This window comes from Mandrillus leucophaeus, unplaced genomic scaffold, assembly GCF_000951045.1.
Source record: "Mandrillus leucophaeus isolate KB7577 unplaced genomic scaffold, Mleu.le_1.0 Scaffold380, whole genome shotgun sequence".
NCBI lineage: Eukaryota > Metazoa > Chordata > Mammalia > Primates > Cercopithecidae > Mandrillus > Mandrillus leucophaeus.
Genome location: NW_012104032.1, coordinates 1300179 through 1325606, shown reverse-complemented (window position 1 = coordinate 1325606; position 25428 = coordinate 1300179). Strand labels below are relative to the sequence as shown.

General features: G+C 52.7%; 1 protein-coding gene across 1 annotated transcript; it reads left to right on the top strand.

Annotated features, from left to right (window-relative positions):
* Positions 1 to 550: 550 nt before the first annotated feature.
* MYH6 (myosin, heavy chain 6, cardiac muscle, alpha) lies at positions 551 to 25344 on the top strand. Its single transcript, XM_011990694.1, has 37 exons — positions 551 to 751; positions 2009 to 2152; positions 2401 to 2557; positions 2653 to 2680; positions 2946 to 3057; positions 3364 to 3456; positions 3952 to 4015; positions 4278 to 4376; positions 4922 to 5025; positions 5120 to 5258; positions 6777 to 7045; positions 7330 to 7500; positions 8705 to 9014; positions 10035 to 10105; positions 10389 to 10476; positions 10566 to 10683; positions 10830 to 10953; positions 11240 to 11376; positions 13011 to 13266; positions 13426 to 13668; positions 13816 to 13992; positions 14277 to 14422; positions 14682 to 14772; positions 16899 to 17288; positions 17620 to 17746; positions 17834 to 17952; positions 18288 to 18484; positions 19005 to 19188; positions 19425 to 19590; positions 19695 to 19819; positions 20724 to 21032; positions 21223 to 21426; positions 22306 to 22431; positions 22631 to 22906; positions 24031 to 24126; positions 24764 to 24898; positions 25263 to 25344. Exons 1-37 carry the CDS (start codon positions 551 to 553, stop codon positions 25284 to 25286), a joined length of 5820 nt encoding a protein of 1939 aa, XP_011846084.1. The 3' UTR covers positions 25287 to 25344.
* The last annotated feature ends 84 nt before the right edge of the window (positions 25345 to 25428 follow it).

Below are 25428 nucleotides of genomic sequence, written 5' to 3'. Positions count from 1 at the left end.
CTGCCTCTGCGTCTTTCTCTTTCTGACTCCCTGGTCTGTCCTGCCTGTCTGTGCTCTGGGGCTGCCTCCATCCCCGGTTGGCCTGCCTCTGTTGTTCTTCAGTCTCCTCATCTGTTCTTTCTGCCCAGCTCTACCTCTGTGGTTCCTCGCTCCACCCACGGTTCAGATTCTTCAGGATTCTCCGTGAAGGGATAACCAGGTGAGAACTGCCCCCATTTTCTCTGCAGAGAGCAGGGCACGCTTCTCCTGAGAGCCAGATTGCTGCACCAGGGTTCTGCTGTCCCAACCACTCAGCGTCACCCCTCAGCAAACTCCAGCCAATGCCACCCCAGGCAAACCCCTTACAGAGATTGTCCTTCAGCGTCACCTCAGAGAGCAAGAGAAGCAGAGCCCTGAGTCGGGGAGGGTGCAACAGCAGGTGCCTCTCCCAGGGTGGAGGAGAGGAGCGGGTGCAGGGAGGGGGGCTGCAGAGCACAAAGTCACTCGCTGGAGCCTGGGCCCCCTCAGGAGTAACACAGCCCTCCTGTCTCTGACCCAGAGGAGCACCAAGATGACCGATGCCCAGATGGCTGACTTTGGGGCAGCGGCCCAGTACCTCCGCAAGTCAGAGAAGGAGCGTCTAGAGGCCCAGACCCGGCCCTTTGACATTCGCACTGAGTGCTTCGTGCCGGACGACAAGGAAGAGTTTGTCAAAGCCAAGATTGTGTCCCGGGAAGGGGGCAAGGTCACTGCTGAAACCGAGAATGGGAAGGTGAGTGGGGCATGGCGCCAGGGCGGAAGGGAAGGAGGTCTGGGGAAGAAGATGCAGAGGTGGAGCCACTTGCAGTGGGAGCTGAGAGGGCTGGAGAAAAACCAAGGCCAGTGGGGATGCCAGGACATGCTTCTTTGAGGAGCCCAGAATCTGATCTCTCTCAAATTGACCTAAGCAGGTGCAACAGGTGCCACCTAGGGCCATGTGCCCCTTGCCAGAGAGGATGCTGAGGGAGAAGGACCTCAGTGTTCGTCTCAAAGGTGTCTTGTACATAAAGAGGACACAAACACAGCATTAAATGATGCCCCCTTCTTGCACTTGTATCCCTCTTCCCTGTGCCTTAGTTTCCTCTGTGGGTCCACTTTCTCAAATTCTGTTCACCCAAATCAAGAGTAAATTCTTAGACCCAGATGAACACAAAGATCAGAAACTTTTGAGCTGAGCACTCCATCCTTCACTGGCACTCAGAAGCTGCTGGTCCCTGGTTTGCTCATGCCAGCCAAGAGAATCACCCCTGGTTACCAGCTGTGGCTCAGGGCTGTGTGTCTCATGAACTTGTTGACTGAATGTTACAACCCATTAAAGTGTAGAATAACAGGCCACAATCCCCTGGGGCTTTTGACTCTGATCCCAGCTCTGCCATCCGCTAGTCACTGTGCAGGCAAATCATTTAGTCATTTAGAGCCACGGATTTCTCCACTATAAAAAACGCTGGAATACCTATTGGCAGGATCTAGTGACATCAGAGCATGGCAAACTGCTGCCAATCAAACCACACCAACAGTGATGGATGGGGAGTGTGGAGTAGATGGGTGAACTGCTTTGCCAGCAGGGGTGAAGGTTTGCCCTGAGCAACAGATACTCTAGAGCACTGCCCGTGGGAGACAGCCTTGGGGTCAGCATAAGGTGTGCACACATCTGAGAGCTGCCAGTCTCCAGGTTTGCCCCAAGATCTTTGGAACATAGGGACTGAAGAGTGATGGTCATGGGCACAGGGTGTCCCCAGGATGGTCTGGGCATCTGGCAAGAGAAAGGTATCCTAGGACAGTCTCTAGGATGGGAGATACAGTGGGAAGGGACATTATCTGGGGAAAGTGTCCCAGGGGACATAGAGGGTAGGGGCTGGGGCACTGGTCAGAGCAAGGGGAGCAAGGCTAAGTCATGGCCTGTGTCCTGGGAGGAGGTCAGTGGGCAATGCCAGCAAGGGTCCCGGAGGGAGTGTGGTCACCCATCCTCCTGCCTATGTGCCCCCTCCAGACGGTGACTGTGAAGGAGGACCAGGTGTTGCAGCAGAACCCACCCAAGTTTGACAAGATCGAGGACATGGCCATGCTGACCTTCCTGCATGAGCCCGCGGTGCTTTTCAACCTCAAGGAGCGCTACGCAGCCTGGATGATATATGTGAGTGGCTCCTGCACACTGCAGAGACTTCCTGCCCTGCACGGAGGCCAAAATAAGCCAAGGAGGCTCTCCCAAGGAAAGGGGGAGGACTCTCCCAAGGGACCCAAGTCCCCTTCCCCACTCCACCCCTAGTCAGTCACAGGAGGAGCAGAGCCAGCTGAAGTGAACAGGGACTTGCCTGGCTGCCACCACCACCTGTCCCAGGTTGTCCCTACCAACCTCATGACCAGCCTTGTCTCCTGCTCCAGACCTACTCGGGCCTCTTCTGTGTCACCGTCAACCCCTACAAGTGGCTGCCAGTGTACAATGCTGAGGTGGTGGCCGCCTACCGGGGCAAGAAGAGGAGTGAGGCCCCGCCCCACATCTTCTCCATCTCCGACAACGCCTATCAGTACATGCTGACGGGTGAGCCTGGTGGCCCCTGGCCTCTGCCCCTCCTCCAGGACACCCACCCAGACCCTCAGCCCTCACCCCATTGCTTCTCCTCTTTTTTCTTCCAGATCGGGAGAACCAGTCCATCCTCATCACGTGAGCAAGTGCCATCCTCCCACAGAAGGGACTCAGCTGGGGGCATACAGGCTGATGCCTGCGGTTTAGCTGGGAGGAGAGGTTTAAGGCTGGGATTGCAGGGAGCATGGGGCACTGAGCTCTCATTAGAGGGGTGCCAGAGCAATGAATCATGACAGGCATATCCTGCCGAGTGCTGGGCTCTGATGGCCAGGCTGGGAAGGGAAGCATGCTGTATGGAGAACAGTAGGAATTCTGAGTTTTGATTGGTTCCTGTGGTCCCCAGGGGAGAATCCGGGGCGGGGAAGACTGTGAACACCAAGCGTGTCATCCAGTACTTTGCCAGCATTGCAGCCATAGGTGACCGTGGCAAGAAGGACAATGCCAATGCGAACAAGGTGCCATGGGGGCCACAGGCTCGGCAGAACAGGGGTTGGGGGGGCAGGCTGACCCAAGTTACCTGTGACGTGGTGGGGACAGCCACACTGAACTGGGCTTCTGATGGTCAGCCCAGTGTGGAAGACCTTCCTGACAGGAGACACTCACCCTGAGGTCTGGGTAGGATCCTACGGAGTTGCAGACCCACCAGAGGTTCACCCAGCCCCCAACATCCATTCCTCAGGGCCAAGGCAGCCTCCCTGCCTTCTCACCACTGCCTGGAGGTGGATGGAGGATGAACCCTTGTAGTTCTGTTCCTTTCATAGGGCACCCTGGAAGACCAGATCATCCAGGCCAACCCCGCTCTGGAGGCCTTCGGCAACGCCAAGACTGTCCGGAACGACAACTCCTCCCGCTTCGTGAGTGCCTTTGACCACTCCCAATGGCCTCATCCATCCTTGACAAGAAAAAAGGGGTGCTGTTTTGCCACACCCAGTTGATTGTACTGTATCTGGCTTTGGGATATCAACATGCACATGTTGGTGGGAAGAGAGCTTAGGCTTTGAAACCAAAGGCCTGACTTTCCACTTGCTCAGCAAGTCCTCACACCACTCTGAGCCCTAGTTCCTTCACCTGTGAAACCTAATACTGGGAGGATTAGGTGAGATCATATGAGGGGTTCGAGCAGGTGGCATTCCATGTGCATTCCCCTCTGGGCCGAGGTTCCACTAGGAGGTCCCTGCACATTGTGTGAGGGTGGCATCCTCTGCCCGGCTTCACTTATACTCAACTGAGACACCAAAGAGGTTGTTTACATTTCCAGAACCATCCAGGACTTCTGGGCTGAATAGAGGTCCAGGATTTCATTCTGTCCTTCCCACCAGTTCCCTTACTCTGTCCCATTCGTCCCCCAGGGGAAATTCATTAGGATCCACTTTGGGGCCACTGGAAAGCTGGCTTCTGCGGACATAGAGACCTGTGAGTACCAACAGGGAGGCTGCCACCCTCTAGGTCCCCCTCTGCCTTCTCTCCCTGCCCGGTGGCCAGTCTCATCATTCCTGCCATCTCCTGTCTTTGTCTGCATTTGCCTCTGGGCTTTAGAATCCTTTTTGTTTAAGCCACATCTTCTCGCCGGGCCCTCTTCATCATACTGTGGGTAACCCCTGCCCCCATGGCCACCTTCTTCTGGCTCTACTCTCTTTCTTTCCTCACCTGCCTTCTTCCCCTCCGCCCACCTCAGACCTGCTGGAGAAGTCCCGGGTGATCTTCCAGCTGAAAGCTGAGAGAAACTACCACATCTTCTACCAGATTCTGTCCAACAAGAAGCCGGAGTTGCTGGGTGAGCCTGCCTGCCACCCCCCACCCACTGCTGTCCCTGCTGCCCTCCCCAAAGCCAGCTGTGTGCAGGGCAGGGCCCTCCTGCTCCCCACTGTGCACCCATCTTGCTGCTCACTTCCCTCCTCCCTCTGCTCACTCCGCCAGTTCTGTCTCCCTTCCCGCCCAAGATCACCTGCATCTCCTCTCGCCTCCCCGTGCAGTCACACACCTCACTCCTTCTCCACCCTTCTCTCCACTCCTCCCTCGGCTTGTCTTTGCCTTCTCTTTATTTGCCTCCCCATCTCCCATGTGTCACTCCCCTGCCACCCTCCCTCCTCCTTGTTATTGGAGGCCCTGCCAGGGCCCCTCTTCTACCCTTTCACTTCCTCTGGGTTCACTCTTGGTCCTTGCTGACTTCTCTTCTCTCCGTGCTCCCTGTCCTCCCCTCCTCCATTCTCCCCATCCCTTACCCCTCCTTGCCCCCTCCCTCCCTTTCCCAACTCTCCCTGCCTCTTCCCTGCCCTCCGCCTGCCCCCTTGCCCCTGCCCCGCCCCTTGCCTGGTGCAGACATGCTGCTGGTCACCAACAACCCCTACGACTACGCCTTCGTGTCTCAGGGAGAGGTGTCCGTGGCCTCCATTGATGACTCCGAGGAGCTCATGGCCACCGATGTGAGTGAGGGGGCTGCTGCGGCCGTTCAAGGGGCCCTAGGAGCTCCTGGGGCCACCGCTCCAACCCCTCTCTTTGCTTTTCACTCTGTCCCAGAGCGCCTTTGACGTGCTGGGCTTCACTTCAGAGGAGAAAGCTGGCGTCTACAAGCTGACGGGAGCCATCATGCACTACGGGAACATGAAGTTCAAGCAGAAGCAGCGGGAGGAGCAGGCGGAGCCAGATGGCACTGAAGGTGGGAGGGGCAGGCAGGCAGCACTGGGAAGGCCGGAGGTGCTGACCAGGCTCTCCGAGGGACTCAGATCCTAGAGAATCTGAGGCTTGTGGGGCAGCGGGGTGTGTTGAGGGATGGTGAGGGACAGGGACGTGGGAGAGGTGGGCAGACAGAAAGTCCACCACAATCCCACCAATTCCTCAACCTCCTGCACTCACCAGAACTGAGGTGGGGAATTTCCCTCCGTGCCCAAGACTCGCCCAGCCCCAGGAAGCACAGCCCCTGAGCTCTGCACATCACCATCACTAATGCAGGGCCTTTGCTCCTCAGCCCTTGGGTAAGCCCCTGGTGGGCTCATACCATGTTCTATTTGGGAAGCAGTGGGCCAGGGGTCAGGACACAGCCTAGGGCATTCGTGCATCAGTTTCCTCCTCAGTGAAATGGATCAACGATCTTTACTTACTCCTCTGGTGGCTACTGTGAGGTCCTTTGAGAAAATGTGAAGGTGCAAACAGTGTTAGACAGGTGCCCAAGAACATTCCTTCCTACCTTCAGGGACCCGTCTCCAAGTCTGCCCAGATCAAAATGTCAACCTGAGGTTCATGATAACATACCAACAGTTATTACAACATTCTTGAAATTACACCAAATAACTCCTCTAAATAGAGAAATCCCCATGTTAGGTGGCACATTTGGAAGGCTGGGGGTGGGAGTGTGGTGCTGTCTGATATACTCTTGGGGGTCTTGATCTCCCAGCCAGTCAGATTCGGTAACATGTGGATGGAGAGGACAGCATGGCCAGTCCAGGGCTAAACATTGGGGTAGAGAACGAAGGAGACAGGGAGCAGAGGACATCTAGCCCTTCAGCCACATCCCTGCCCTGGAGAGGTGAGGGACACAGTGAAGGTGGGGATATGCCCACAGCAGTGCTTGCGAAAGACCTGGCCCAGAGATGCCAGAGATGTAGAGAGAGAGCTGAGAAGAGCCAGTTGTGGCAAGAGACCATGGGCTGGATAAGGGGGCCTGGGCTCCAGCCTGACTCAGGCACACATTGGTTGAGCAGCCATGGCAAGCTCTGTGCTCTTCCAGGCCTTGATTTCTTCCTCTTTAAGGAGAAGAAATTGGACCTGATGCTTCCTAAAGTCTTGGCCCCAGGACAGAGAAGGAGGCTCACTCATTGAAAATGCTCACTCAGGCCAGGTGCAGTGGCTCATGCCTGTAATCCCAGCACTTTTCGAGGCCAAGGTGGACAGATCACTTGAGGTCAGGAGTTTGAGACCAGCCTGGACAACATGGTGAAACTCTGTCTCTACTACCAATACAAAAATTAGCCTGGCGTGGTGGCTCACGTCTGTAGTCCCAGCTACTCGGGAGGCTGAGGCAGGAGAATTGCTTGAACCCAGGAGGTGGAGGCTGTAGTGAGCCAAGATTGTGCCACTGCACTCCAGCCTGGGTGACAGAGCAACACTCTATCTTAAAAAAGAAAAAAAAAAAAAGAAAGAAAGAAAGTGCTCACTTACTCCTTTCCCTCTCATCAAGATGCTGACAAGTCGGCCTACCTCATGGGGCTGAACTCAGCTGACCTGCTCAAAGGGCTGTGCCACCCTCGGGTGAAAGTGGGCAACGAGTACGTCACCAAGGGGCAGAGCGTGCAGCAGGTGTACTACTCCATCGGGGCACTGGCCAAGGCAGTGTACGAGAAGATGTTCAACTGGATGGTGACACGCATCAACGCCACCCTGGAGACCAAGCAGCCACGCCAGTACTTCATAGGAGTCCTGGACATCGCTGGCTTCGAGATCTTTGATGTGAGTTGGGTCCCCTGGGAGGGGGAGAACAATCACTTGCTCACTCCCACATTCAATAGTCATTTGCTGAGAGCCAGCTGTCGACCAGACATGAGAAGGCAGTGGGGACTGTGTGGTGACAGAGGCAGTCATTGTCCCTGTCTTCAGGGGAAGCCCTCCTCCACTGCCCTGACATGGAGGGGACCAGCCACGCCCTGCTGGGCTCAGGCACAGTGCACGGGCACAGGCCCAGTGGCCACTCACACCCACTTTCTGACTGCTCCCACCCCTCACGCCCCCTGCAGTTCAACAGCTTTGAGCAGCTCTGCATCAACTTCACCAACGAGAAGCTGCAGCAGTTCTTCAACCACCACATGTTCGTGCTGGAGCAGGAGGAGTACAAGAAGGAGGGCATCGAGTGGACATTCATTGACTTTGGCATGGACCTGCAGGCCTGTATCGACCTCATCGAGAAGGTGCCTTCTTGGCCTCACCACCTATGTTCCCTCCTCTGCCATCCAAAGTGGCGGCCGAGTCACTTCTACACACAAGAAACTAGAGTCCCAAGAATCCCAGGCCTTTCTCCAGGCCCAGCTTCTCCCCACTGTGAAGTCATGGGCATGAACAGGATGATCCCCGCTCCGTTCTTCCTTTTCCAGGAGCTTGCACTTTATGTCCCTGTGTGGTGGTCCCCTCAGTGTCTTAAGAGTGAGATGTGGTGAAGGAGAGGCCCCTGGCCCCTCTGACTGCCCATGACAAGCCTCATTCATGGAAAGATCCTAGGCTGAAATTAGAGATGTTTGCCTCCCACCACCTTCCTGTTGGTTGAGAAATAAGCTAGTCTCCAGTTCTCTTGCCTATGGGCATTCCTGAGAAGAGACAAGGTCACAGGCGGAAGGCCCTGTGGCCCAGGTCTGACTTGCTCTCAGGAAACCTCTGCTCTTTGTCAGCACAGGCCAGAGTCAGGAGCGTCTGATCCACACCCAGCCCAACCACGGCCTTCAGAAAATGGGAGCTTCCCCACATATTTTGAGTCATTATCCAGATTCTTAACCAGAGTTCTCATCTTTCAGAGCCCTCAGAATCCCATAAAACTGTGTGTGACAAAAGCATATGTACATTCATACGTGTGTGCATGTGTGTGTGTATGTGTGTTTGTGTGTACATGTGTTTTTCTGGAGAGACAGTTTTTAGTTTTAACAAATTCTTAAAAGGATTCCTGCCCCCAAGAAAAGTCAAGAACCACCACGTTTTCGGAAGTGCAGAGTGTGGTGAAGAACCTGGATCCTTCTATCTAACCCTTGAAGAATTGCTACTGGTGTCATATAGACAGAGCCTGGCCCAGTGCCTTTGACACACATCTGTCCCTGCCCTCCTGCCTCTGGGGCAGTGAGCCATCAGAGAGAAGAGGCTGTGCTGTGAGGCACTGTGGGCCTTGCGGAGGGTGATTAGGAGTGCATGGCTCTTTGTTGTATCCACTGGGCAGAAAGAGGGAGGAAGGGCCTCTTTTAATTCCAGGAATATTGGATTCCTATTTTGGGCTAAGAGGTACCAGCACAGCCCCCCTTTGGCAGGCCAGTGCTACTGGCTCTAGAGTCCTTTTCCTGTCAGGGTGTGGGACTGTGGAAGCCTGGGAGCGTGCTCAGTGATTTTCTCTCTGCCTCTTCACCCTGCCCTCAGCCCATGGGCATCATGTCCATCCTGGAGGAGGAGTGCATGTTCCCCAAGGCCACCGACATGACCTTCAAGGCCAAGCTGTACGACAACCACTTAGGCAAGTCCAACAATTTCCAGAAGCCACGCAACATCAAGGGCAAGCAGGAAGCCCATTTCTCCCTGATCCATTACGCCGGCATCGTGGACTATAACATCCTGGGCTGGCTGGAAAAAAACAAGGATCCTCTCAACGAGACTGTTGTGGCCCTGTACCAGAAGTCCTCCCTCAAGCTCATGGCCACTCTCTTCTCCTCCTATGCATCTGCCGATATTGGTAAGTGGGCAGCCCTTGCGCTGGGCCAGGGGACTTCTGAAGGCACAAAGGGCCAGGGTCCTGATGCTTCAAAGCACATGACTCCAGAGGCAGGCACAGGGCAGCCCATGAGTCAAGCCACCTCCTGGCTTACCTCACCACCGTCCATCTGGGCTTCTGTAGCACTTGCCGTTCTCTGCTTTGTGTTATGGGTGTTGATATAGCTGTCTCATGTTTCATCAAGATTGGGAGTAACTGGAAGTCAGTGAGGGTGGCGCATGCATCCCTGTACCGTGCCCAGCAGGGAGCGATGCATGTGGGAGTTCTCAACAAACATTGAGAGGACACTGAACAAAGGAGCCTCCAGTTCAGAAAAGGAAGAGAAAGTATGTGGCTTGAAATGAAGAAGATAAAGTGTAAGAAGAAAAGTAGAGGCTAGGCGCAGTGGCTCATGCCTGTAATCCTAGCACTTTGGGAGGCCGAGGCAGGTGGATCACAAGGTCAGGAGTTCGAGACCAGTCTGGTCAACATGGTCCTATCTACTAAAAATACAAAAATTAGCCTGGTGTGGTGGCGCATGTCTGTAGTCCCAGTCACTCGGGAGGCTGAGGCAGGAGAGCTACGTGAACCCAGGCAGCAGAGGTTGCAGTGAGCCAAGATTGTGCCACTGTACTCCAGTGTGGGCAACAGAGTGAGACTCTGTCTCAAAAAAAAAAAAAAAGAAGAAGAAGAAGAAGAAAAGTAGAATGTGGAAAGATACAAGAAGGAAGGGCAAGTCTAGAAGAGGGAGGGCTAAGGGCACTGATGTATGTCAGTGCCTACTATGGGCAAGCACCAGTGAGCTGCCCCAGAGGCGTGGTCTTATCTAATCCTCTTTACAACTTTGGGAAGTTGTTACTGTTATCCTCATGGTAAACTGAATCTTGGAGAATTCCTTACCCAAAGTCTCAGAGCTACCAAGCTAGCAGCAGAGCTCTGCCTCTGCTCAAGGGCTCCTCTATTTTCCAGCTCCTGTTCATTATTCCTTCTCTCATTATTTAGGGGAGAGTGGTAAAAGCAAAGGAGGCAAGAAAAAGGGCTCATCCTTCCAGACGGTGTCAGCTCTCCACCGGGTAAGTAGGGCCCAGGGGTGCCAGGACACTTGGTGGAATGGCCCAGCCCAGAGTCTTCTGGCTGCATCACCTATTCTGATGCTTGAGTTTAATGAGGAAAGAAGCTAGAGTTATGTAGTCATTTTTTGGTGTGTAGGTTCCACAAGCCTAAACTCACGTCATAAATTATGTGCCAGCCCCTGTCCCTTTGATGATTCTGCTGAAGAGTGTCTGGGAACCAGGGTTTAAGGGCCTAAGAGATGGTCCTTGTGGCTCCTAACTCCCCACCTTCATCTGCCTCCAGGAAAATCTGAACAAGCTGATGACTAACCTGAGGACCACCCATCCTCACTTTGTGCGTTGCATCATCCCCAATGAGCGGAAGGCTCCAGGTGAGCCAGGAGAAGGCCTTAGTCTGGGGAGGACAGCTGCCATCCACTTTACCCTAAGGCTGACCCTTTTCCCTTCCCTCCTGCCACAGGGGTGATGGACAATCCTTTGGTTATGCACCAGCTGCGCTGCAATGGCGTGCTGGAGGGCATTCGCATCTGCAGGAAGGGCTTCCCCAACCGCATCCTCTACGGGGATTTCCGGCAGAGGTGGGTATGAGGGCGCCCCAGAGCTCAGAGAACAGGGAAGCCAGGGCTACTCTGGTGGAAATGGGAGGCTGCAGGTGGCCCTGGAATTCTGTGGGCAGAGCAGATCACTGCAGAGCATGGGTGACTCTGGGCACTTCCTTCCTCAGGTATCGCATCCTGAACCCAGCGGCCATCCCTGAGGGACAGTTCATTGACAGCAGGAAGGGATCAGAGAAGTTGCTCAGCTCCCTGGACGTTGACCACAACCAGTACAAGTTTGGCCACACCAAGGTGAGTCTAGAGCCCCACTGGGTGGTTGCAGGGCAGGTGGCCATGTTGAGTGGAGCAGAGAGGAGTTTAGGAGGCAGAACCCTAATTCTGGCTTCCTTATCAACCTTATCAAGGGCTGAAACCCAGGCTTCACTCCAGTCTTGTTTGTCTAATTTTTACTCTCACTTCTAGAAGGCATGGGGTGATGGGTCACCTGGGAGCTCATGCAGGGTCTTCCACCCTCTTCTTCCACCCTGGATACTCCCCTCTGAGACTGCGGCCTGTTGCATCTACCCCTTGCCTGCAGGTGTTCTTCAAGGCAGGGCTGCTGGGGCTGCTGGAGGAGATGCGGGATGAGAGACTGAGCCGCATCATCACACGTATGCAGGCCCAAGCCCGGGGCCAGCTCATGCGCATTGAGTTCAAGAAGATAGTAGAACGCAGGTGAGACAGCAGGAAAAGGGAGGCATGCACTAGAGATATAGAGGCATATCTGCAATGTCAACTAGGTGTGGGTCAGGAGACCTGGGTTCAGACCTACCATCTGGCCTGGGAAAGTTACTTTACCACTTCGAATCTCATTGCAAATTCCTCTTCTTCTTTTTTTAAGAAAATTTTCTATAGTAAAATGCAAATTAAGACACCAATGAAATACCATTTTAAAACACTAGACTTTGCTTGCTCAGATGGTCTACAAATTTTAAAAAATGAAAGAAACAAGTAGATAATAACAAAATGAAAGAAAAAATAATCTTAAAACGTTTTAAAAATCACTAGACTGACAAAAATTAAGAAGCCTGATCCACTGCTTACAGATGTGTAAATCAGTGCAACTTCCTAGAAAAACTGTTTATCACTATCTTTTAAAGTTGAACAGCTGCATACTTCTCCATTCCACTCCTGAGTACATTCCTAAAGAGAAACTCTTATACATGTACACCATGACATGAAAAATAATCTTTTTAGCAGCATTGGTCATAATAGCAAAGATCTTAAAACAACTTGAATTTCCATCCACAGGGGAATGGGTAAATAGTATTACAGTCATTCAGCAGAACATTATAAAACAGTGAAAAGAAGTGAACTCCAACTACATGGTACAATATGTTTGAACATTAAAGCATATTGTTAGTAAACAAAGGCAAATCTTGGAAGGATACACACAGTATGATGTAATTTTTATAAAGCTCATAAATAATCAAAACCAGCCATTCACTGTTTAAAGATATATACATACGGCTCGGCACAGTGGCTTACGCCTGTAACCCCAGCACTTTGGGAGGCTAAGGCAGGCGGATCACCTGAGGTCAAGAGTTAGAGACCAGCCTGGCCAACGTGGTGAAACCCCGTCTCTACTAAAATTACAAAAATTAGCTGGGCATGGTGGCAGACACCTGTAATTCCAGCTACTGAGGAGCTGAGGCAGGAGAATTGCTTGAACCTAGATGGCGGAGGTTGCAGTGAGCCAAGATTGTGCCATTACACTCCAGCCTGGGCGACAAGAGTGAAACTCCATCCCAGAATAAATTAAATTAAATTAAAATAAAGATACATACATATGCAGTTAAAACAATTTTCGAAAAAGCAAGGAAAGGAAGAACAAGATTCAAAGCAGCGGCTGCTCCTGGTGGGGTAGCAGGGGTGTAGGAAGGAATGCACAGGTAGATTAATGGTTGGTAACATTTCAGCTCTTGGTTGGGTGGTAGGTTCATGGATAGTCATTTTGCTTTCATGCTTCATAACTTACATACTTATTATAGACATTCTTATACGTAAACCCCTACATAATTTTTAACATATTTGAAGTTCTTATGAGAATCGAAAAACTGAACAGAGAAGACATTCTATAAGTGGTAGTTTCCATTACCACTAATATCCTAGCTGGGAGGATATAAACTGCCCTTTCATCAAATTGATTAATAAATATTTATCAGGCAACTCCATGTTCAGTGTAGCGATGTTGGAGGGGGGTGTACACAGGAAGGAAGTCTACATGCCTACGAACTTGCTTAGTAGGGCCCATGATTGGGAAGCTCTCTTTCATAGTGCCCCACCCTGCCTCCACATTTCCTTGTCAGGGATGCCCTGCTGGTAATCCAGTGGAACATTCGGGCCTTCATGGGTGTCAAGAATTGGCCCTGGATGAAGCTCTACTTCAAAATCAAGCCGCTGCTGAAGAGCGCAGAGACAGAGAAGGAGATGGCCACCATGAAGGAAGAGTTCGGGCGCATCAAAGAGACGCTGGAGAAGTCCGAGGCTCGCCGCAAGGAGCTGGAGGAGAAGATGGTGTCCCTGCTGCAGGAGAAGAATGACCTGCAGCTCCAAGTGCAGGCGGTGAGGCCACATGATTATCTCTTCAGCCTTCGCCTCCCCTCCCCTAGATTATAGCCCATCTCACAACGAGGTACTGGGAGTCTAGGAGTGCCAGCTCTTTTTAAGACCCTAGGTCTCCTCTCTTTAACCATCAGCTTCCTCCCTGTTCTCTTCTCCCAGGAACAAGACAACCTCAATGATGCTGAGGAGCGCTGCGACCAGCTGATCAAAAACAAGATTCAGCTGGAGGCCAAAGTGAAGGAGATGAATGAGAGACTGGAGGACGAGGAGGAGATGAACGCGGAGCTCACTGCCAAGAAGCGCAAGCTGGAAGATGAGTGCTCGGAACTCAAGAAGGACATTGATGACCTGGAGCTGACACTGGCCAAGGTGGAGAAGGAGAAGCATGCAACAGAGAACAAGGTGAGGGCAGCTCCCTCTGGCTTCAGCCCAGGTCTCCTCAAGACTCCCAGACTAGAGTGTGGTCCTGGTCCTTGGCGTGGAAGTCCCCATAGATGTCTCCAGGCTGGTGATCTTTGACCCTAAAGGGGATGGGTTTTTGGTCGGCAGGTGAAGAACCTAACAGAGGAGATGGCTGGGCTAGATGAGATCATTGCTAAGCTGACCAAGGAGAAGAAAGCTCTACAAGAGGCCCATCAGCAGGCCCTGGATGACCTTCAGGTTGAGGAGGACAAGGTCAACAGCCTGTCCAAGTCTAAGGTCAAGCTGGAGCAGCAGGTGGATGACGTGAGTAGTAATAACCATGCTCCTGCTCTCAGAGCAAGATTTTGCAGGCAACACCAATGGCCCAGAAAGTCCTGATCCCTAGAATTGACTTCTATGGCCCTTGGAGCTTTTTTACTCTCTGTAGTTCCTCACTAGAGTAGGTCTCTGAATCCTTTGTGTTTGCAGGATTTCTCTACTGGTTTGACTTCCAATCCCACTGGACTTCAAGTTTAGAAGGAGGCAAAAGAGCATACACTGTGGATGTCATGTTTTCCACACTTTGCTTATTTTCTTCTCTTCATCAGTTGGAGGGATCCCTGGAGCAAGAGAAGAAGGTGCGCATGGACCTGGAGCGAGCGAAGCGGAAACTGGAGGGCGACCTGAAGCTGACGCAGGAGAGCATCATGGACCTGGAAAATGATAAACTGCAGCTGGAAGAAAAGCTCAAGAAGTAGGACACTATGGTGGCCAGGAGGGGCTAATGGAGGTGTCTGACCTGGTAGATAGAATGCAGGGTGCGGCACCTCCATTGCCCACTGTTGCCTTGGGCACAATGGGAATGAGGTCAATCACAGCCCTCTTCCTCCACTCTCTGGGCTGGCCTGGGTAGGGGGAGGTGCTGATTTTGGTGTACTAAGGCCAAGAAGACAATGAGTGCCGGAGGAAGGAAGGTTATTTGTCACTCCTCCACCCCCACCCTTCTCCTGCAGGAAGGAGTTTGACATTAATCAGCAGAACAGTAAGATTGAGGATGAGCAGGCACTGGCCCTTCAGCTACAGAAGAAACTGAAGGAAAATCAGGTGACTTTTTTTCCCCAGTGCGGGAAAGTGGGAGCTCAATAGCCCTGAGGTGACTGAGGCTGCAGCAGCTGCTTAGGGTTCTACACAATATCTGGAACTCCAGGCATCCTCATAGATCCAACCATCCCTGACTTACAGGCACTCAGGAACACTAGCCTTCCTCTGTAGAGCAAGAATACATTGTGTTAGCAAAACTGTTTGAGAAGGGAGACTCATACCTACTAAAGGGCTTCTCCTTTTGAGATCTGCTCTGCCTCAGGAACTTTCTACTCTAAGACAAATGATAGAGCTCTATTCTCCTCTAACCCTTCCTCTGGTAGTTCTGCCCTCTGAATGTGAGGTGAAAAAAAAAAAAAAAAAAAAAAAAAGCTTCAAGGAGCACCTTCCTGTGAGCTGCTCTGTTCACATTCTTCCTGATACTAACCCAGTCACTAACCCAGGCTGAGTCCCCATAGGGCACTCATGATAAGAGCCAATTCCTACAACCTTGAGCAAGTCACTTACCCTCCCTGATCCTCAGATTCTCTTCTCACCTGTAAAATGACACTGATAATACCTACCACACAGGACCAGAGGGGATAATGTATTTGAAACCACTTTGTCAACTAGGAAATTCTATACAGGTATCATATTAATATAGCCCAATTTAGAGAAGTCAGCCAACCACTAGCCTAAGAAGGTATTGTTTTGTCTTCTCCATGGCCTTCTCATTCCTCTGCAGGTCAAGATTAAGTGAACAGCCATAGTCTCCCTTAGCTTTAATGAACCTCAAACCTCAATATGCTTTTAGTATCGGGTTTGTCAGAAGAGCCTTGAAGTCCACTGTCATCCCCATTTTAGAGCTACAGAAGCTACATGGCCAGGACTTGACATAGTGACCCCAAGGGCAACAGGAACTCAACTACTGGGGCAGGACCTTGTCCTCTCACTTTGGGGCAGACTGTGGCTGGTAGAAAGAGGTAGTCTCCCCTCTGCACTTGAGGCCCATGGCCCAGGCTGCAAGTAATGTATGAACACAATTCCACTCCTCTGGGGCTGCACAGGGATTGGCCCACCTTCATTAGTAATTTGCCCTCCCATCTTCTTGGATGCCCCTTCTGGGTTTTAGCTAGAATGTCGGGCCATCCTCAAGTTCTTCTACCCTAGGTCTGGGCAACTTCTTTGGCCTCTTGGACTCAGAATAACAGTCCTGTTAATCTCATCAGGTCTTGGCAATAGCCTATGGCTCCTCCTTCATCCCCAAGATCTTGCTCAGAAGTCTCACCTTCTCCATCCTGGGAGCAGAGGCACGGTGGTCCTCTCTGCTGCTCCTAGGACTCATCCATGGACAGTCCTTTAAAGCTGTCCATAACCCCAGGTGAAGGGATTCCCACTGAACCCCCGTTTTGCTCCTGGCTAACCAGACAACAGATCAAAATGGTGGATAGGATATTCTCCCAATTTAGCCAGGACCAAGGCTAAGGTCAGAAAAGTGAGGTAAGGGCATTTAAAGAGGATGAGGAGATGAGGTGAAGAGGAGAGTACCCTGCTAGCACTTTCCTGGCCTGGAAGGGAGCAATCGTCTTGAAACCCAGCCCTGGGCATAAACACAGCAAGCCTGGGAGAGCAAGGAATATGGTTGATTGGACTTTGTGGTTAACTTGGAGAATTGCAAAGGTATTTGATTGTTTTGAGGCATATTGTCACAAATATTTGTAAAATACAAGCACTCACTTTCCTGCCTTATGGATAGCGGAACACAGCCTAGTGAATCTGGGGACTCTGAACTTCTTGATCTCACAGGATCCTAGGATTCCCCTTCAAACACAGATTCTCAGGATTCGGGGCTGCAGATGCTCAGACTGGGTCTAAGATGCCCTCGGGAGCTTCAACCAAATTGCTATTGATGGCCTATGCATTATAGGATGTTCAGCAGCATCCCTGGCCTCTCCCCTCTAGATGCCAGTAGCAAGCCCTACCAAGTCATGACAATCAGACATTGCCAACCATTCCCTGGGGCACAAAATTGTCCCTGGTTGAGAACCACTGCTTGACAGGGACGTGAGTTCCTGGTAGCCTTTTAGAGCCGGGGGGATTCCAGTGGAGGGGTCCAGGCAGTGGGTCTGAGCCCTTTGTGTCTGACCCAGGCGCGCATCGAGGAGCTGGAAGAGGAGCTGGAGGCGGAGCGCACCGCCAGGGCTAAGGTGGAGAAGTTGCGCTCGGACCTGTCCCGGGAGCTGGAGGAGATCAGCGAGCGGCTGGAAGAGGCCGGCGGGGCCACGTCCGTGCAGATCGAGATGAACAAGAAGCGCGAAGCCGAGTTCCAGAAGATGCGGCGGGACCTGGAGGAGGCCACGCTGCAGCACGAGGCCACGGCCGCCGCCCTGCGCAAGAAGCACGCCGACAGTGTGGCAGAGCTGGGCGAGCAGATCGACAACCTGCAGCGGGTGAAGCAGAAGCTGGAGAAGGAGAAGAGTGAGTTCAAGCTGGAGCTGGACGACGTCACCTCCAACATGGAGCAGATCATCAAGGCCAAGGCAGGCTCTGCTCGGCCTCCCCTCTCCCTCTCCCCTGCACAGGGGCACCTCCCCCACGCCTTCTCTCTGTCCAACATCTCCCTTGTCATTCTCATTCCCTTCATCACCCTTTAGTCTCTCTTCCTCTCTCTCCTGCCCCTCTCTGGCTCTCCTCTCCCTATCTCTTCATGTTCCTCCTTTCTTTAATTCAAGTACCTCTTCAGACTGCACCCTCCCACACCTTCTGTGTCTCCTTCCTGCCCTCTGGCATTCCCCATCTCTGACCCTCTCTTCCTTCCTCTGGTCAACTCAGCCCCTCCCACACTCACCTTTCCTGTCTTGCTTCCTGAAGGCAAACCTGGAGAAAGTTTCTCGGACGCTGGAGGACCAGGCCAACGAGTACCGCGTGAAGCTAGAAGAGGCCCAACGCTCCCTGAACGACTTCACCACCCAGCGAGCCAAGCTGCAGACTGAGAATGGTGGGTGCCTCTAACCAGCCCTGCACCTGCCTACAGCAGGACATAACTTGTGGAATGGCCCACAAGCCCCTCTCATTTCACCTCCAGGAGAGTTGGCCCGGCAGCTAGAGGAAAAGGAGGCGCTAATCTCGCAGCTGACCCGGGGGAAGCTCTCCTATACCCAACAAATGGAGGACCTCAAAAGGCAGCTGGAGGAGGAGGGCAAGGTGAGGCCCAGTGGGGAGGGTGGGCAGGCTTGACGGCAGCCCTGGAGCAATTCACCTCAATGCCAGAAATGGAGCCTGGAGCTGGAGAGAGTCCTCTGCAAGGTAAAGACCCTCCAGTCTAGGTTCTGCCCTGCAGCTAAACGTCATTGAATGCATCTTTCCTTATTCTTAAGGAAAAGGGGTGAGCAGACTGGAAAACTCCTCAGACAGTGAGGTTTCATATCAGCCCACATGGTGAATAAGGCTGGGCTTGGTTGAAGTACTAGACAAGAAGAGAATCTAGAGAATGGGGCACAGGGAGTCCCTCCCACCTCCTGGTGCCCACCCCTCCCCAGGCAAAGAACGCCCTGGCCCATGCACTGCAGTCGGCCCGGCATGACTGCGACCTGCTGCGGGAGCAATACGAGGAGGAGACGGAGGCCAAGGCTGAGCTGCAGCGCGTCCTGTCCAAGGCCAACTCAGAGGTGGCCCAGTGGAGGACCAAGTATGAGACGGATGCCATTCAGCGGACTGAGGAGCTCGAGGAAGCCAAGTGAGCTCCAGATACCCTCTTAACCTGACTCTCAGAGAGGAAGGGGTGAGAGGACCTGGGGTGGGGACCGGCAGAGTGGTCATGGGAAGGAAGTGGAAGAGACAGGAGGAACTCAGAGGGCAACAGAAGTGCTTGGAAGAAAGTCTGAACTCTATACTCTGTGAACTCTGGCTGGCCCTGACCCGCTTCCTGTGACAGGCGAGCTTTTGGCCCGGGTTATACCTGATGCTCACGTATAAGACGAGCAAAAAGCTTGTTGGTCAGAGGAGCTACCGTCGATCAGCCTGTGTGGGGGGCGAGGGCAGGGGGCACTGACGCCCACATGCCACTGCAGGTAGGGAGGATGCCTGGGCAGCACAGGCTGGCGGACTCTGTTCCAGGCACGAGCAGGCTCAGCTCCTGCTAGGCTGGACTTACGGCGTCTCAAGGAGATACAGGGAGGGGGTAGGAGGAGGTCCACCCAAGGCTCCACTGTTGCCCAGTAGAGTCACACACACACCCTCCACCCTCACCTGGGCAGAAAGAAGCTGGCCCAGCGGCTGCAGGATGCCGAGGAGGCCGTGGAGGCTGTTAATGCCAAGTGCTCCTCGCTAGAGAAGACCAAGCACCGGCTACAGAATGAGATTGAGGACCTGATGGTGGACGTGGAGCGCTCCAATGCTGCTGCTGCAGCCCTGGACAAGAAGCAGAGGAACTTCGACAAGGTGGGCCCTGGGTGAGGGCTGCAGCCAGCATGCAGGGCAAGGGGGCGTGAGGGGTTCAGTGCGAGGCCAGAGCCATCCTCCTTGGAGGCTGGGGAGGAGGGCAGGGCTGAGCCCAGGCTCGGGGCCAGGGACAGATCTTGGACATGGGGCTGAGGCTGGGGGCTGGGGCACTGGGAAGCAGGAGGGCTGGGGGGCTAAGGCTGGGGGGCTGAAGAGTGAGCCTTGTCCCCGGGCAGATCCTGGCCGAGTGGAAGCAGAAGTATGAGGAGTCGCAGTCGGAGCTGGAGTCCTCGCAGAAGGAGGCTCGCTCCCTCAGCACAGAGCTCTTTAAGCTCAAGAACGCCTATGAGGAGTCCCTGGAGCACCTGGAGACCTTCAAGAGGGAGAACAAGAACCTTCAGGGTGTGCTGGGGGTCCAAGAGGCCAGAGATGAGCTGGTGGGAGGGAGGGCCATGAGGGGGCAGGGGGAACACAGGCTTTGAGCTTTCTGGCCCTCTGGTCCCCAGAGGAAATCTCGGACCTTACTGAGCAGCTAGGAGAAGGAGGAAAGAATGTGCACGAGCTGGAGAAGGTCCGCAAACAGCTGGAGGTCGAGAAGCTGGAGCTGCAGTCAGCCCTGGAGGAGGCGGAGGTGAGGGCCGAGAGCTCCCAGCACCCCAACCCTGGTCTGCCACTGTCTTCCACATCTCCCTCACCTGTAGGTGACCCTGAACCCAAGACAAAATCTATTCATTCCATATTCTTTGTTCAACGTTATCTCCCCACTATTCACTAACCATTACTACCTCCAAAGCCAAGGTCTGCACAAAGGAAAATGTCAGTCTGATTAGACGCCAAAGGTTTTGTTTCTTACCAGGTTTTAAAAGTTGGAATCTGGCCATGATAATAACCACTTAAACAGTGGGTAGGAGTGTGGGCTCCAGAGTCAAACAGGCCTGAGTTGGAACACAGCTTGAGGACTTTCACTGTGTCATTGGGCAAAATCTTTAATCACTCTCTGCCTCAGTTTTCTCATCTGTAAAATGGAATTAATTGCACATACCTCATACAATTTTACACATGATTATTATAAAGATTAAGTGAGGTAACACATTTAAGCACTTAATATATATTAGCTATTGTTACTCTTCATTTTTATGCACCTGGGAATAGCCTTGAGTTTTCTGGGCTTCTAACTTTTCTCAGGAAAGGGTGAGGGACCTGGAAAACAAAGATAAAATTTTGAATTTGTGGTTATAAAAATTCCTCTCTTTTCTATAATACTTTAGACAGGTCAGGAATTTACGCAGTGTTAGTGCCGGAGGGTCTGGCAATTGTGAAGTCCAGACCCTTTCCTTGACAGAGGAAGCCCAGGGAGTCCAGCACTTTCTCCCCAATAGCACCATGGGGGGCATGAATGCAGATCCCACCTCCCCATCTCTTCTCAGCTCTTCTTCTCTGGGCCATAGTCCTGGCTGACACCCTGTATCTTCTCATCCTCTCTCCCAACCCTGCCCTGTGCCCTGTCTGCCCGCCCTCGCCCCACCCCTTCCCAGGCCTCCCTGGAGCACGAGGAGGGCAAGATCCTCCGGGCCCAGCTAGAGTTCAACCAGATCAAGGCAGAGATCGAGCGGAAGCTGGCAGAGAAGGACGAGGAGATGGAACAGGCCAAGCGCAATCACCAGCGGGTGGTGGACTCGCTGCAGACTTCCCTGGACGCAGAGACACGCAGCCGCAACGAGGCCCTGAGGGTGAAGAAGAAGATGGAAGGAGACCTCAATGAGATGGAGATCCAGCTCAGCCACGCCAACCGCATGGCCGTCGAGGCCCAGAAGCAAGTCAAGAGCTTGCAGAGCTTGCTGAAGGTACACGGGGACAGGACGTCCCCTCACCCAGAGGGGACTGGCCTCCACATGGCCTGAAGAAGCAGTGGTGTCTCAACACAGGCACCAGATTCCTCCTGCCCCTAGGTTACTGCAGGGACTTCTGACAGGTGCCCTCAGTGAAGGGCACCAAGGCTGGCTCCCCGCTCATGCCCACTCTCGTGATTCTCAGGACACCCAGATCCAGCTGGATGACGCGGTCCGTGCCAACGACGATCTAAAGGAGAACATCGCCATTGTGGAGCGGCGCAACAACCTGCTGCAGGCTGAGCTGGAGGAGCTGCGTGCCATGGTGGAGCAGACAGAGCGGTCTCGGAAGCTGGCAGAGCAGGAGCTGATTGAGACCAGCGAGCGGGTGCAGCTGCTGCATTCCCAGGTGAGAGGGTCAGGAGCCACCTTGTGGAAACCTGCCGAGTGCAGAGCCCAGGACATCTAGAAAAGCCAGATGTTCTAAGTGAGCACATCTAGCCAGGGTCAGAAATCATTTCCTCTCTTAGGCCAACTCTCATCTGTGGTGGCTGCAGAACCATTGTATTGAGAAAGCCATCTCTGCTTAGAAGCTAAGAGTGTCATGATTGATTGCTGATACCTGCCAAAGTCACAAATCTGGGAGTAGTGGAACGTATCCTGTTATTGGATATTCTTGAACTAAAGGACAGCCTCCAGCTTGTTCTGTAAAGATGAGAGTTTGGGAGTTTAAAGAAGCATAACTGCATCTCTTGCAAACCAAGCTGGATAGAACACCATTTTTCTGCAGTCCCACCCACCCACACTGTTTTCAGTTATACTCTGCAATGAGACTTTGTGCCCACCTTTTGCCCTGTGGAGTCTTGTTCTTTAGTATATGTGAGAATGACATCATTCGCTTACCTCATCCCCTCTTCCTTACCCCACTACATTCTTGGTATAGCTGTAAACATCTCTGGAATATTGTCCCAGTAGAAAGTTGTTTCCATTTTCCTTGGAATATTGGCATGCTCCTACAAAAACATGTTTCTAAAGAGCTCCAGGGTATTACTGCAGACCTTTTGCTATTTGAAGTCTTTTTTCAGAATTTAGTAATCTTAGATATAATGTCTAGAATGTATCCACTTTCATAGGAAAAGGGAAAGCAGGTACAAAACAAGGAATAGTCTAAAAGCAGGCTTGTTGTTATTTTAAAAAATGATCACCTTTAATTCTCTCTGGAGAAAGGGTATGAAATCGGTAACAAAGTGCAGTATATATTTGATCATTTTTCTCTCTCCATGTGTAGAACACCAGCCTCATCAACCAGAAGAAGAAGATGGAGTCGGACCTGACCCAACTCCAGTCGGAAGTGGAGGAGGCAGTACAGGAGTGCAGGAATGCCGAGGAGAAGGCCAAGAAGGCCATCACGGATGTAAGTGACCGCCCACCTTCTGCCTCCTCTAAAGACACAAACAAGGCCCTGGGTTCAGGCCAGGCTAGGCCGCTGTGCTGTAACACCAAGCCAACTCTGCAGTTCTGAGGGTTTGAGGGCCTGATGGGAGGAAGATCCTTTGGGGGCAAAAGCCCCGGCCCTGGGCCCGTGTTCCTTGCCACCTCTCTCCTGCACACAGGCCGCCATGATGGCAGAGGAGCTGAAGAAGGAGCAGGACACCAGCGCCCACCTGGAGCGCATGAAGAAGAACATGGAGCAGACTATTAAGGACCTGCAGCACCGGCTGGACGAGGCGGAGCAGATCGCCCTCAAGGGCGGCAAGAAGCAGCTGCAGAAGCTGGAAGCGCGAGTGCGGGAGCTGGAGGGTGAGCTGGAGGCCGAGCAGAAGCGCAACTCAGAGTCGGTGAAGGGCATGAGGAAGAGCGAGCGGCGCATCAAGGAGCTCACCTACCAGGTGCGGCGGGGGGCCAGGGGCCAGGAGTACATGTGGAAGTGGCTTCTCTGGCCCCGCTGCCCCACCCACACAGGGCTCCTGTTACCTCCTCCTTGAGATGCTGTTGGTAGATTTAACCTTCTTCTCACGCTGTGCAGTCAGTTTGACTTGAGCCTATGAGTTTTTCCAGCAAATGAAGAATCTACTTCTACTTCCTGAAAACTCTTCTAACTAGCCTTTCCCCAGGTTTTTTTTTTTTTTTTTTTAAATAACTCAAAGTGCTACCATGAAGACTTCAGAACAGTCCAAAGAATCTTTCCACCTTCAACTGTGGGGTTAAGAGTCAGGCGAGGGGAAAAGACACGGAAATCTTCCATGGAACTTCTGGCACACAAAGAGAAGGCCACAGAGAAAGAGGACCCCAGAATGTTTTAAGACCGCTATTTGCATAGCTCAGAGTTGTGCCGTTGGCCCGTTATTTTCAGCGTACCTGGGAAGAAAAGGCCAAGGAGACGAGGGTGTCAGTCCATTTGATAGATGGCTACCAGAGGCACAAGAAAGAGGTTACAGATACAGAACCACAGAGTGATTTGTGAACAGAAGTAGAAATGGCATCCTGGCACATATAATGATGAAGAGATAAGAATGATTGAGTGATGTTGGAGCCAGTGATCCCGATGCCTGAATTCTGGTCTAGTACAGTATATTAGAATGTAGAATAATCTGGATTATGATAATACCCCCTTCTTTCTGCATTCCTCATTATTCCTCTTCTGGTCAAGAACTGCTGGCCAAGAGAACCTATGTAGGTCCAGGTTGGAGCTTTAGCCACCAGATTGGAGCTGGAACAGATCTGGTGCTTTTATATTACCACATTAGGAAATTCCATAGGTTCCGAGCCCCTCCCCTCACTTCTACTTTTAAGACTTCAGCCTTCATTGCTTTGTGGATCCTTGACTGACAACCCTGCATTGCCCCTTTGACCTGCAGTGGAGTCAGAGAATCTTCCCCACCACATCTTTGACCTGGACCATTGCAGGGAGGGGCAGCAAAGGCAAAGGGAGAAGAGTGAAATGATGGAGGAGGGAAAGGTGATTGCATTTGCTCCCCCTCCAAACTGGCTTCTCCCACCCTCCCACCCCCAGACAGAGGAAGACAAAAAGAACCTGCTGCGGTTGCAGGACCTGGTGGACAAGCTGCAACTGAAGGTCAAGGCCTACAAGCGACAGGCCGAGGAGGCGGTGAGTTCAGAGTTTTCTTCCCTTTCTCATCAACACACCTACTATATGTGAGAACCAATGCATGTCTCCCCCAGAGGGGCCTGGTCAAAGAGTTTGCTATAAGCTGTAACTCTCAAACATTTATTGTACACATCTGGTATGCTCAGAGCCATCAGGTGTTCTGAATTAACAAAGGCACCACCTACAAGCTGCTTACAATTCAGACACCATAACCCAACAGAAGGCTAGTGCAGGACATGGGGCAGCCAAAGCTGAAGGCAGGAAGGTGGCAGTGGAATTAGGCCTGGAAGGGGACCCAGCTAGGCACAGGGCAGTGGGGAAGACATCTGGGTGTATGTGAGTTGCTGGTGAGCATGCCTGCGCAGGGACAGGTGCAGCAAAACAGGATTCTGAAGGGTCCCAGATCAGGCAGCATGGGATTTGTCTTGGGCAGTGGATGGCCGTGAAGGACTCTGAGTGCTGGACATGTTTGAGGAGAGCACAAGGCAGGTGCAGGATACCCTTGGAAAGGCTGTTGCAGGAATATGCATGAGGCATGGGTGCCTCAGGGACAGGGAGCTGGAACCTCAGGTTGAGAGGCTGAGAATCCCACAGCCCATCTCCAGCTCATTCACCCATCCCCATTGTCCCACCACAGGAGGAGCAAGCCAACACCAACCTGTCCAAGTTCCGCAAGGTGCAGCACGAGCTGGATGAGGCAGAAGAGCGGGCAGACATCGCTGAGTCCCAGGTCAACAAACTTCGAGCCAAGAGCCGAGACATTGGCGCCAAGGTGGGTCCCTTCCCTGGGCTTCACTAGTCACTTCCACATTAGCATGCCCCCTGATTTGGGTGCCCCTCGGAGTGGGCACTGCTTGCCCTATATGTAGGCAGTTCTGGGGGTCCCACAGCTCACATAACCTGAGAATCCACTCTCCTGCTCAAAACAGCCCCCCACTGACTGGAACTTCTGCAGAGATCCCCAGTTCCATCCCCCTAAATCACAAGTGCCTCTAACTTGAGACCACAAGATCCCTGGGGCCCTGCCTCTCCCCCCAAGGACATCTCCCTTAGGCCTCTGAAAGCCCCAGGGATTTGTCCCCACACACTTCTCCCTCTTGCCAGCTCCCCACTCACACCTCTTATCCTTGTTACAGCAAAAAATGCATGACGAGGAGTGACACTGCCTCGGGAACCTCACTCTTGCCAACCTATAATAAATATGAATGCCAAACTCTGCCTGAGCCCATCTGTCCTTCCTGCCAGCTGTCCATCCTGGATCAAGGCAGTAGGGGGCCTGAGAGGAGGGAGGCCCCCAGCCCC